The sequence below is a fragment of the Lygodium microphyllum genome, chromosome 17 (genome assembly GCF_053477565.2).
Source record: "Lygodium microphyllum isolate KBCC chromosome 17, Lygodium_microphyllum_v1.1.10, whole genome shotgun sequence".
NCBI lineage: Eukaryota > Viridiplantae > Streptophyta > Polypodiopsida > Schizaeales > Lygodiaceae > Lygodium > Lygodium microphyllum.
The window spans coordinates 72,004,444-72,018,241 of record NC_141151.1 but is presented as its reverse complement, the minus strand read 5'-3'; the positions used below and the strand labels follow the sequence as shown (position 1 = coordinate 72,018,241).

Below are 13,798 nucleotides of genomic sequence, written 5' to 3'. Positions count from 1 at the left end.
TGGTAGGCTATGACTACCTTCGACAGCTTCTCTCTATCGTCTTATAGTTGGGCTAGTGGTTTGGCTCCCCCATTCCAAACTGGACATCTTTGGAGCGATCCATTCGAGGCCTCTTCACTTCCATTGGCCTATGGTGGCCTCTCGTTGGATCATGTTTTTGCATGGAGAAGGGGTTTTACTCCTTGGGTGGCGTTCATCATCATCTGACTTTCATTAGTAGTGGCACTCCTCTTGCCACCCTCGGATTCGTTCCTTCTTTGATCTTCCATCACATTTAGGATCTAAGAAAGAAGAAAGAAAGAAAGTTATATTAACATCTACGAAAGGCCAAGTTGGCCTATGAGACCAAAATGTTACATACAAAATGTCTATTAGTTGTGTGTTATGTACGGTCAACTTAAACGTCTGAGCCTCAATTTGAGTCAAGCAAGGATATTTGGAGCTTTGATAGTGTATTTGTTTGTCATTTCTTTTGTCCTAGACACTTCAAGTGGAGATCCCACTTATGCATTTTATTTCTAACATTCTATTCTCTGCGTTTTGGGTAGACACATTAGCCATGTAGTAGGGCAAACACATTGATTGCGGGTAGGCTGACTTGGGTAGATGGATTTTGGCACGTGTCATAATTTTTGACAAGTCCTTGGCTAGCTGGTTGGTGAATTTTATCATTGATTGGCTATTTATAGCTGGCTCCCTTCACTCCACCTTAGCTAGCCCTTCATCTCTTTTTTTCTCATCCTCCTACCTTCATCTGGCATCCACATTGATGCTCTGAGTTGCGTGCTGGGGTTGATTGTCTTCTGTTAGTTTTGTTCCTTCATTCTAATGCATCTTTTTTAGTCTTCTTCTCTACTTTCCTAAGTCCTTTCCATTGTGCGAAGTCACAAAATCAGCAAATTTTTTGGGATTTTTACTCTTATGATCAGCTCTATTTTTTACATTTTCAATTTGCTATCTATTTGGATAGTCCTTGGCAATGTGTCCTTCCTGTTCGCATATATAGCATTTATGCATAGCAAAACAATTCCTTGTGTTTATTTGCATTAATCCAAGGTGTAGCGTGCTATTTGGCTTCTTTTTGACATTAAAAGAATCCTTGGCACTACTCTTTTCAGCCTTTGGTACCTTGTTGTTCAACTCCCCATTGTCATTCTTGAAGCTAGAAGACTTCCTATGTAGAAATGCATATGTTGTCCATGTGGTCTCAATTAAGTGAGACAAGTGGTCATAGTTATGACGAATATCTTTTGGCAATCCACAACAATACTTTCTGAATTTGCTTGGATAGAGGCATAGACTAATAAGAAAGTGATCGACAATTAATTTTCCAAAAACTTGTTACTGTATTGTTCCAAGTTTGCACACTATGAAACATTCAACTTGTGCCAAGGGGCCATAACATTCACTTCAAATGTGCTTGTGAACCAAGGTGAAGCAAATACTTGCTTAAATTGGACCCATGTGGATGGTGCTCTATTCTATATTAATAAAGAAGTCCATTGCAAAGCATTACTTTTGAGAAAAGCGGCACCTTTCTCATCTTTGATGGTTCAGTGAAATTGCCCTCGGAGAAAGTTGCATGAACTTGTTGAATAAAAGTCAAGGCTTTCGACTTATCTTGAGTGCTACTAAAAGTTTTAAACTTGACAATCTTGCTCCTTCATTGAGTACGTTGCATAAAATTGTTGAATAAAAGTCAAAGCTTTCAACTTATCTTGAGTGGCACTAAAAGTGTTAAACTTAACAACCTTGGCCTTCATTAAGTCCTTTGCTTTGTCCTTGGGTGCCATATTGTCATAAATATGTGATTGGTAAAACGGTGCATTCATTGCACTACCAACCTAACTAGTATTGAACATTGCATTTTTTGGACTAGCCCCAACCCCACATGTATCAAACATTCTAGGAGTACGAGATGCATTGCTAAACATTCCCATTTGCATACTGGGAATGATACTACTGTGACTATATAGTATATATGGAATTTTGCATTTCACTGGCCATACTAGGGTATGGGATAACAAGCTGATCAAAACATCTTAGGGAAGGATGTGCCCATTCATTCCATGCATTCTTGGCTGTGCACCGAATACATTTGTTCCATGCATGCCAATATCAACAATTTCATCCCCAACCATAGCACGAAACATGGATTCACCTCCAAAGTACCCCGGATGTCCCATGTTTTGAGGAATACCTTGCTGTCCAAAAGGCATAGTGTACCAAGATTCCCATGCATTTGCTGTCATTGTCCCAAAAGCGCACAGTTATATCTGTTCATTTGATGCATTGTTTGCATTTTGAGGTTGTACCACATGCACCTTCTATGATACATGTTCTTGAAGCTTCTTTAGGTTCTTCCCCCTTTTGTCCTTGTTGTCCTTGGGGAACCACAAGAATTCAATAAATCATGCGTCTTTGGTGACATGTTGCCAGTCGGTGAGCTGAGATAAAGTACCCACTGCTGCCATCAATTGAGCCTTGAATTGTGCATTCAAATTCTCTTCTTCTTGCTGATTTTCAGCATTGTGAGGCATTGAAGACTGAAGTTCCAACTTCATGTCGAAAACCAGCATACTCAGCATGCTGCCCATGTTGAAAGCTCAATCCATGATAGGGCATTGCATTATTTCCATTGTCTTCATACTCCTTAGAGAACGACTTAACCGGTATAACTTATTACAACTTTTTCCTTGACACCCATTAACATCACGGGGTCCTTGGCCTATCATTGTGATGTAATTGACTTTCATATTACGTGCACATTTCATTAATGCCTAAGCCAAATGCCAAGCACAGCATTAAAATTTCATGTTCCTGTGACAAGGAGAGTGTCATACTTTGATCAATGTTGAATGCGGCTGACCATCAAAGCTCAATGCTGAATGTAATGTAGGTAGTGCAGGTAGCGACAAGGGCAGTAGAGACTGCTGAATGCAACAATCTTAGAGTGGGTCAGATGTTGTCAAGGCTGAGGAATCAGATTGCAAAATTCAGGAGCATTCTGATTGATGAGTTGTGCAAGGAAAGTGCAGTGGATGATGTTGGCGCGAAAGGTGTAGCAACTAGAGACTGCAAATGCAGCTGTCTGGTAGGTCCCCTGGCAGCAAGGAGGTGTCATCTGGTGGTTGAGCACTGAGCAGCTAGCTGCCAAACACAGGTATATAGGGAGAAGGGCAGCAGCTCCTGATGTGAAATGCAGCAGCAAACTGGTGTGGACAAGCTGCAGCGATGACCACCAGCAGTGGCAGTCAGTAGCCAGACTCTAGGGGGAGAAGATGATGGCAATGGACCAGTAGAGAAAACGCTGATTAAGTATGGAGGCAGAAGATGGCGATGATGGCAATTTGTGAAGATGTGGAGAAGAGGGATGCAAGAATGGTCCTGCCCTTGATCCCTTTTCATAAACTTTTTTTGAGCCAGTTGTCCCACTTAAAACTTTGGAGTTTTCTCTTGATAATTTATAAAAAATTCTATTTTGGGGTTGTTCAAGAGCTGAAGAACGTAGACTATAAACTTGTTATGGGCAGGGTTTTGTAATTTTTAACTTAGTAGTTTCTGGTGGGGAATTGCTTCTCAGGTTTCCCATGTAAATAAAAAAAGCATCCCACTCCACAGATGTCTGTTTTATTGGTTTTGATGATTTATATTTCAGTAGAACTGCTGGTTCTGTCTTGCTTTGCAGGTGCATCTAGATGAAGAGCCAGGCGACATCCTTGTGTTTTTGACAGGTCAAGAAGAGATTGAATCTGTTGAGCGGCTTCTACTTGAACGTGCAACTCAGTTACCTGAAGGTTCAACTAAAATTTCAGTTGCACCTATTTATGCAGCTTTGCCGTGTGAGCAACAGATGCAAGTTTTCAAGCCTGCCAAGTCTGGCTATCGCAAGGTTAAGTAGTCTTATTGGTCAGTGTAAGAATTGCCTTACTAGTTTAGTTCTGAATAGGGTTGTTTTCGTGTACACGTGATTTCAGGTCATCTTGGCCACCAACATTGCAGAAACATCTGTGACTATTCCTGGAGTACGTTACGTTATTGATCCTGGTCTGGTCAAAGCACGTACTTACAACCCCAAAATAGGGGTTGAATCACTGTCTGTTGTCCCCATTTCAAAGGCTCAGGCATTACAACGGAGGTGTGTAGGCTTCTCTGGAAACCGGTTGAATTTAAGCCTTGTGCTCATACTGGAGAAACTTGTCCTTTTGCTATTTTCATTACGCAGCTGAAATACTTGAAAGCTTTCAAAGAGTTTGCTTCAAACTATTATCTAAGCTTATTTTAGAGTCGCATTCTTCTATACCTTGCTTTTGATGGTGAAACGTACTAATCCTCCTGTATGTACTCCTGAGGTCCTGCTGCTTGTCTTCTGGAAGCAAGTGTTAAGACCTGACAAACCCCTTTCCTTTGTTACTAGCTGCTTTATTTTATTCATTGTTAATTTTTTTAACAGTGGTCGTGCAGGGCGTGAAAGATCTGGAAAGTGCTTCCGTTTATACACAGAGGATGCCTTTGAGAAACTTGATGACTCCACTATTCCTGAAATTAAGCGTTGCAACCTTGCTAGTGTTGTATTGCAGCTGAAGGCTCTGGGCATTGATGATGTACTTGGGTTTGATTTTATGGATAAACCACCTAGGTAAGATCACAAGATTTATTCCTCTCTTTTTCCATGTTTGGAAGTTTGAAATAAAGGACCTGTGTATGATCATAGAGCTGTTCATCCAATGATCATAAAGCACTTTGTCCACTTATCTATCTAAGTGACACATTCATATAATCTTAAAAACTTTATGAGAGTGTGAGGAAGGAAAAGACAAGAACCTGACTTTGGGCATGCTGATGTACTTGGGTTTGTTTTATAGAGAAAACTGTTATGGTGCGGGTCAAGACTTATTTCCTGATGGTCTTGTCTCTTGACCGTAGTGCACCATCTCTTTTTTCTGTCCTGATAATTGGAAATAAAGGTCTTTCCTATTTAACATAATGCTCTATTTAATTAGATTGTACAATCCTTCTCTAGGAACATATTTTTTATTAGCTTATAAAGAAATGAGAGAACTTAAAAACCCAAGTGCTGTTAACATGAGAAAGGTTTGACAGTGTAGGGCTCCACTTGACTTTTAGGAAAATTATTTTTTACCAGTTTGTAAAGAACATGAGAAGTTACTTTACTAACCTAAATGCTGATTCAACCTATAGTGTTCACCTCAGAAGGGAGAAAAATGGTAGGAGTCGTAAGACTCACATATTCCTCCCTCTTCTTTAATGTGTTCTAAATATCTCAAAATAAATGTTTTCATCCTTAGTGCTCCATTCACTAAACTGAGGCCATCAAATCGAATAATTATTCCATGGAAAGAAAAATGTCAACATCTAAAGAGTAAGAAGAAACTTAACATACTGACATACTGGTTTGACTTGTTAATCCACACAGAGAGAGAGAGAGAGAGAGAGAGAGAGAGAGAGAGAGTGTATTGATGCGAACGGTGTAAAGCAAAGTGCAAAGTGATGTACGGTACAATGGTAATGTAGGGATATAAGGGGTGGGTGGATGGAGCACTAAATGATTAACTATGTGATTAAATGATGGACTATTATATCTGTTAAGGATACAACCATGTGGGGCAATCCTATCTAACTCCATCCAATTAAGATTGATGGGTGTAATATATCAGACATCCCTAATGAGGAGGTGTACGGATAGCATTTGGATCAGTCTCTCAGCTCTATTGGTTGTTGCTTGTATTGCTGGCAGATATCCATAATCTCTCTTTGGTGCAATCTCAGTGTTTGATATCGTAGCACCCTTGGTTGGCATGCAGCTCTATTCAACTTAGCTTTTTGGAGTATTGTAAGCACTAGAGGAATGTGAATGACAATACTTTGAACTATCCAACTTAAACAATTTACCACCATGAAGGTTAAAAAAACTAGCCCTTTCCCCTTTATAGGATTTTATTGAAGCAAACCATGGGCACCAAGTGCTTGAACCATATACAATGGGCTGATTTGTTGCAATTGTAAAAATTAGGATCTTGAAATCCTAATTTTTGTATACCTTAGGTAGCAAGCTGATTTTTCCTTTTTAAATACTTATACTTGATTAGGCTAAGTAGAAAGTGCTTCTTGGATGAGTGGTAGCAAAGTATGTGGCTAAATTTCAACGTTAGATCTTGTTGGAAATGATCAGAGAGACCTCCAATATATAGGTGTGTCAAAAAAGGAAAGTAATGACAAGTATTTGTTGAAAATGACAAGTATTAAGCAAAATGACAAGTGTAGGGACACTTGTCTCTTTTAGAATGATACATGTCCTATTCTAGATGCAACATGCCAATTTTTTAGAGAAAGAAGTTTCTAAACCTTTTATTCTAAAAAATCTCTCAAATGGTTCAGAATTTAAGATAGTTATTCGAGATAAAATGGTTCTTTGCAGAATTCCAGAGCCTTTGACGCGAGTAGAATTTTTATTTGAATAACTTTCAAAAATAGCAATCTTCTAAATTTTAGGAGACCAAATTTCGATTTAGGAGAGCTTAATTGTATAGGCTTATTGATTCATGGTTTATTTCTTTGATCAAGAGTATCTTGTTTTGCTTCTAGTCAATGTGACCATCCAAGTGAAAAAGTCTTAGCTATTTGGGCTTTCTGGTCAATCCGACCATCTGACCAAACTTTTAAGTCTTGGGCATCTCTCAATGTGACCCAAATATAATTATAGGGTATCTTAGCCATTGGCTACCCTTGTATGAAAAGATAAACATTTAATTGAGTTTTTACAATACTCATTTCAAGATATATGACCATTAAATTAATTTGAATCATTGAGCCAATACATCTTGGTAAGAGTTAATTTATAACAAGTTGGTTATCTTCCTTTCTTTTGAAATCCATCTTGTTCTCAAGATGTCGCTAGAAGTACTTTTGGTTCTATAGCTTCTTTATAAGTTTTTAAGTATGTATGGATGGTTTTTCAAATACTCTTTTGGTATCCATTTAGAATCTAATTGAGAGTAATTTTTAAATTTTAAAAGAAACTTTTTGGAAATGTTTCTTTTTCGTTTCGTGCTCAAATGAAAAACTATTTGCTCTCGATAAAGTATCTCTTGTTTATCTATTTCATATGAATCCTTTATTAAAGATTCTAGTAGTGGGGGCCCTTGAGAAGGCTTTAGAAGATGGATATAAAAAGTATAGTGAAATTTCTATGCTTTGGGAATTGCAACGTGTAACAAACTTCATCAATCTTTTTAGTGGCTCATAATTTCTTGCTAAGAGATTAATGACTTGGGATGAAGGCTTGCTAGAGCTTCTTAGACGAGCTTTGTCAAATTTCAGCCACACCTAGTTTTCTTCTCATAAATCAAAGTGTCTTCTATGCTCATTTGCTACTTCTCTTTTGTTTTTCTTGGAATCTTATCATCTCACTTGAGCAAAAGCTGTATCCATATCACGTACGGACTCATCGGTATGAAATATCTGTTGAGAGTCATTTCTTGTGCCACGTCAGTAGTGCCACGTGACAGTCTGCCATGTCCGTCTGCCAGTTGCTGCCGCGTGGCAGCAATCGGACTGCAGTCCCGATGGCCGACCTGATTATTTCGGGTTATTTTGAGTCATTCTTTTCAGCCTTTATAAGGCTGAGTTTCCAGCAGTCTTGGACACTTGTATATGACAGATTTCAGCTTGTTGGTAACGGAGATTGCACTCGGGGTTGACGGAGATCGAGGTACTCGAGGTGGAGACGTACGCAGATATTTTCTCTGCACTCATGTATAATTCTTCATCCTTATACAACATTCTTCACTGTAGATTTTCTGCGTTTCACTGTCTCTTTCTCTCTGTCTCTTCTCTCTCTGTTCACTCTTTGTCATGGTCATTCACTTCCACATTGCTTCACTTTGACATGGTATCAAAGCATTGAAGGACTAACCTAGGGTGGACCTATTTGAAGAGGAGTTTTCAGTGCGACACAAGGCTACGTTTTCAGTGTTCCAGTGCGAGCAGGTGGGCTGCGTATTAGAACAAGGCTGAGGCGAGTTTGGGTGTGCGAGAAAAGAGAAGATTTGCCGAAGTTGATGTTGTTTTTTTGCTGTTAGAGAAGAAAGAAGGCTGCGTTTTTGGCCTTCAAGTGCAGATTTTATCTCTTCATCGCCTCCGACGGGTGAAGAAGGAACGGGACGAGTGAATCTCAATCCTAGCAGGTTGTATTTTCACAGTGAGAGGGGACTGCTTTTTGTGTTTTGTGCAAGCATTGTAGGTGGAGATGTCTTTTGAGGCTGAGACAGAGTTTCAGGCAATCATGGATTGGAAGGTGTCCGTTCTACTAGCTCTTGCTTCAGATCAAAAGCTCAATGGTGAGAACTACCACATTTGGCGGGTCATGATGCTTGCCATATTGGAGTCCTATGATTTGGCGGAGCTTGTTACAGAGGCTATCAACCGTTCTTCTTCGTGAGATGAGCCGAGTCTCTCTTCCAGTGAGAAGGTGGAGTTGGCAAAGGCTTAAGGACATTGGGATAAACTCAATGCACGCATTTACTCGTTTTTATTTCTCTCATATACTACAATTGTTATCTCTCAGATAGAGCATTTGACACTGGCTAGGGAGATATGGCTGGAGTTGGATTAGATGTATAATCGGATGACCGTCATGAAGCGTGTGTCTTTGGAAGTGCAAATAAGGACTATGAGTGTCAATAAGTCATCATCTATGCGAGAGCATATCAACAAGCTAAGGCAGCTTTAGATGCAGGTTTAAAACATAGGGAAGGTGATCACTTCTGAAGACATGGCGATAACTCTTCTCTCACAGTTACCGCCTCGCTTCAGTGGTTTTTATTCCGCCTTGATTACTTCAGGGTGGTCTGAGACTCTTCGGTGGGAAGAGTTGGTTGCTATGGTCTTGGACCAAGGGGAGCAACTGAAAGGAACCAATGCTTCGAAGTTTGAAGCTTTGGTTGGTCAATCCTCTCAGAAGAAGAGGAAGGACCAAAAGAAGAAGGAATACAAATCTAAGAAGGACAAAGAGTTTACTTGCCACATTTGTGGCAAGACAAGTCATTGGAAGAAGGATTGCCCAGACAAGGAGAAGGAGACGAAGGAGAAATCTTCAAAGGATTCCGGAGCGGTGGTTGCTCCCTCATCAGTTGCTTTCCTCCATTTGAAGGTGGTTGAGGATTCGACTATGCCGGCTTCTGATATTGCGTTGATTGTCCCATTTACTCGGGAGTGGATTGTTGATAGTGGTGCCTCTCGGCACATGACTCCTTCTATAGTAGGTGTAACTCATTTGCGGCCTTCTCATGGACAAATTCTTATTGAAGATAGTTCATCTATTCCTATTTTGGGATGGAGTAACATGCGTCTTATTCTAGATGGGCGTGGTGGTGTCCATGCTTTTGAGGTACTTTATGTGCCGGCTTTGGGATATCATCTTCTCTCGGTGCACAAGATTTGTGCCCTCGGCCTTTTGGTTGAGTTTGATGTGGATTTTTTTCAAATTCTTGATCGAGGATTGAGAGCGGTTTTGTCTTTAGGTTATGAGGAGAATGGACTCTACTTGCCTTGACTTCTCTTCTTCTTACCTCTCAAACATAGTCCGAGCTTTGGCATGCTCCGTTCGGTCACCTCAATTATGAATACCTTCGGATGGTGCAAAGGACCAGTTTGTTCAAGGTTTGCCGGATATTGTGGTAAGTCAGCAGCCTTGTGTATCCTGCATCCATGGGAAGCAGACTTGTGATGTTGTTCCCAGCAAGGCTTCGAGGCAGTCTTCAGTACCCTTGGAACTTGTTTCCATCGATCTTTGTGGACCGATGAGGACAAAATCCGTTCGAGGGAGTTTATATTTTATACTCATTGTAGATGATTACAGCAGGATGACATGGGTCTATTTCTTGAAGTTAAAGTCGGAGGCTTTCTCCAACTTCAAGGATTGATTGCACTTTGAGGAGAACCGATCGAGGCAGAAGCTGAAGACCCTAGATTGGATAAGGGTGGAGAATTTGTTTCTAATGAGTTTTCTTGGTTTTGTGCAGATCATGGCATATACCAAGAGTTTGCCAATACAAATACTCCTCAGGAGAATGACATTTTGGAGCGGAAGAATTGCAGTGTGATTGAGATGGCTCGTACTATGATGGAGCATCGTCAGACACCTCACTGTCTAAGGGCTGAGGCTGTGGCTACTTTAGTTTACATCCGTAATCGTTTTCCTACTTCCCCTGTTGTTGGTATGACACCTTTTAAGGCGTACTTTGGATTCAAGCCTGATGTTTCTTATTTCAGGATTTTTGGGTGTGATGCTTATGTTCACATCCCAAAGACACAACGCGACAAATTTGAAGAAGCTTCCAAAAGATAGGTGTTTGTGGGCTATAGCTCGCAATCTTAAGGCTACTGATTGTATGATCTTGTTAAGCGGGATGTCTACACGAGCCGTGATGTTCGGTTCGTGGAGGGTCCAGCCCCAAAGGGGGATGAGGATTACCTTGTACTTGGAGATCCCAGTGATAGCTGGGCCCCAGCGACTGGTCCTCTCAAGCCTATGTCTCTTGAGGATTCTTCTTCGGATGAGGAGCCTACTACTAGCCACCGGATTCACGGATTGGTCCTCCATTGCCAGTGGACCTTCCAGAAACTTCAGCAGATGGAGAGCGCCGAGGTGAGATTCGGCCTTCTTGTTGGGCTCGTGACACGCTTCGAGATCCAAGGATCAAGGGGGTCCCTAAGGAGTAGGAACCGCAAGATGGATCGCAGAGGTCACGAAGGCACCAGACACATTCTATGGAGCTTGTTTGCTCTAACTATTGCTTGATGTCCCGTGTTATGCAGGATAGAGAGCCTACATCAGTGAAGGAGGCTTTACACTTTGATCATTGGCAGAAGGCGATGGAAGCCGAGTTGGAGGCTATTGAGCGGAATGGCACTTGGTACCTTGTGCCTCATCTCTCTCATAAGAAGGTGATTGGTGTCAAATGGGTCTTCAAGACCAAGTACCATAGTGATGGCTCTTTGGACAAGTACAAGGCTCGCCTTGTTGCTAAAGGTTTTGCACAGCGCGTAGGTGTTGATTTCCATGATACTTTTGCCCCCGTTGCTCGCATGGCGATTATTCGTGCTGTTCTTGCCTCGGTTGGTCATAGGAGATGGCCTGTTTTTCGGTTGGATGAAGTTGGCCTTCTTGAATGGTGATTTGAAGGAGGAGATCTATGTAGAGGAGCCTCTTGGCTTTGCTTCCTCAGATGGGCAGGTTTGCAGGTTGAAGAAGGCCTTGTATGTCCTGAAGCAGGGCTCCACGCGCTTGGAACGAGAAGATTGATTCGTTTCTCCAGGCCAAGTTGGGATATTGGCGCTCTAGGGCCGATCTGCAGCTTTATGTGCACACTTTCGAAGGTGGTCATATGTTGTTTGTTTTGTATATTGATGACTTGATTGCTACAGGTGATCATGCCGAGAAGGTCGAAGAGATGAAGGCAACCCTACATCAGAAGTTCGAGATGATGGATTTAGGACTTCTCCATATTTTTTTGCTACGAGATTTATCAGTCTTAGAGGGGGATTTTCATCTCTCAGCAGAGATATGTATAGGAGCTCTTGGTGACTTTTGAGATGGAGGATTGTCAGTCTATTTCTACTCTTATGGATTGGAACTATAAGACCACTTCACACGTAGATTCTCCTTTGACGGATGCTACTCGCTACCTTAGCTGATTGAATCATTGATTTGGCTCCTCAACGTACGGGTTGATCTATGTTTTGTTGTTGGTCTCTTGGCTAGGTTCATGAGTGCATCTCAGCAGGTGCATTGGCAGGCTGCTCAGAGGATACTTCGGTTTCTGAGGGGAACTTCTGACCTCAGGAGTTCCTATCCAGCTGGTACAAGTGCTTCTGATCTTGTTCTTGCAAGTTGGAGTGATTCAGATTGGGCTGGCGATGTGGATCAAAGGTGGTCTACTACAGGTTATTGTTTTACCTTGGGTGCTGGTGCTATCTTTTGGAGTGGCAAGAAGCAGCCCACGGTAGCCCTATCTTCGAACAAGGTAGAGTATTGGGTTGTGTCTTCTAACACATGTGAGATTGTGTGGCTTCGGCAGTTGTTGGAGGAGCTTGGCTGCCTCCAGACTCGTCCTACTATTTCGCGGTGCAACAATGAGGGTTGCATTGCCTTGGCACAGAATCCCGTGGTCCTAGGTCCCTATTGCTTGGTCAATTCTATCCGTTAAGGTTTTAAGTGTGGGGACGCATCCCTACACGTCTACATTGCATACCGCCTTGCATATGCCTCACTTGGATCATGCATGTATGCCATGACTTTTTGTTACACTCCTGGGTTCCCTTCCCCACCCACCCGTCTCCTGTCAACCCTCCCTTGGGGCTGTTCCTCCTCCATTTCTCTTTTTCCCTTATTTTGCTGTGTTTCTACGTGAACGTACCCTACGTTCAGCGGACTTCCAATCTGACTTTACAAACCTGTTCGTCCCTTCGAACTGTCCAATTTTCCTTTTTACCCACCCGTGTTCCAGTGAAGACAATCTTGCAGATTTGTTCATGAAGGCACTTCCATAGGCTTTACTTCACCGACACGCCAGATCCCTCCATCTGTTGCCGTGTCCAGGATATGAGGGGGTGTTGAGAGTCATTCCTTGTACCATGTTAGCAGTGCCACGTGGCAGCAATCGGACTGTCCGACTACAGTCCACGATTGCAGTCGGCTGCATTTAATGCAGCCGACCTGAATATTTCGGGTTATTTTGAGGCATTCTTTTCAGCCTTTATAAGGCTTAGTTTCCAATAGTCTTGGACACTTGTATTTGACAGATTTCAGCCTGTTGGTGATGGAATTGTACTTGGGGCTGATAGAGATTGAGGTCCTCGAGGTGGAGACATACGCAGATATTTTCTTTGCACCTGTGTATAATTCTGCATCCTTATATAGCATTCTTCACTGCAGATTTTCTGCGTTTCACTGTCTCTTTCTCTCTCTCTCTTCTCTCTTTGTTCACTCTTTGTCATGGTCATTCTCTTTTGCATTGCTTCACTCTGATATATCTCCTCCTTTATTTTGAGAATAGAAAGTAAGAGTGTGTTCTTATAGGCATACTCTACTAAAGGTAAATACTTTTCCATTGTTGGTTGGCGTCATGGCAATAGCACTTCAGCAATCTAATATTATGAGATTGGCTATTTCACTTTGATATTTGTTTGAGAATGATGAGAGGAAGAAAAAGTAAACTATGTATCCAAAGTTTCAAAAAGATCTTACCAAAAGAGACTAGTGCCTTGTGGATCTCTATCACCCACAATGGATGGTGGTAACCCATGATACTTGAAGATTTGTTGAATAAATACTCTAGCCTATATGTTGAGACTTGATAGTTTTCTTGGTTGGAATAAAAGGAGCTGGCTTGTTGAACCTATCAGTATGCCATCGTTGTGATTTGCTGATTTTTGCAAGCCAAAAAATAAAATCCATCACTATGCTTTCCCAAGGTTGGCTTGGAATTGGTAATGGTTGCAAAAGCCGTGTAAGCTTTTGGTGATCAAAATTTATCTTTTAGCACACAAGACATTCCTTAACAAAGTAGTGAATGTCTCTTCGAAGGCTTAGCCAAAAGAAATACATTTTAAGGACCTTAGTTGTGGCCAAAATACCATGATGAGGTATGAGAGTGCAGAATGACATTCTTTCATTACTTTAGGTTGGAAAACTTTTGTAATGCATAACTTATTATCCATTAAAAAGATCTATCCTTAATAACATAAGAGTTTACCTTTTTACTAAGCTGTAAAC

The 13,798-nt window shown here is 41.4% G+C and overlaps 1 protein-coding gene across 2 annotated transcripts in view; it reads left to right on the top strand.

The window, feature by feature from the left end:
• LOC148022030 (RNA helicase family protein) overlaps positions 1–13,798 on the top strand; it is a 74,091-nt gene that overhangs the window by 32,557 nt on the left and 27,736 nt on the right. The window contains exons 6-9 of one of the 2 annotated variants that reach the window (XM_087697633.1): positions 3,689–3,734; positions 3,834–3,892; positions 3,978–4,138; positions 4,454–4,639. In XM_087697633.1, coding sequence (XP_087553759.1) covers positions 3,689–3,734; positions 3,834–3,892; positions 3,978–4,138; positions 4,454–4,639 — 452 coding nt within the window. Of the gene's footprint in view, positions 1–3,688; positions 3,893–3,977; positions 4,139–4,453; positions 4,640–13,798 lie in introns of both variants that reach the window. The other variant, XM_087697632.1, reaches the window with a different exon arrangement.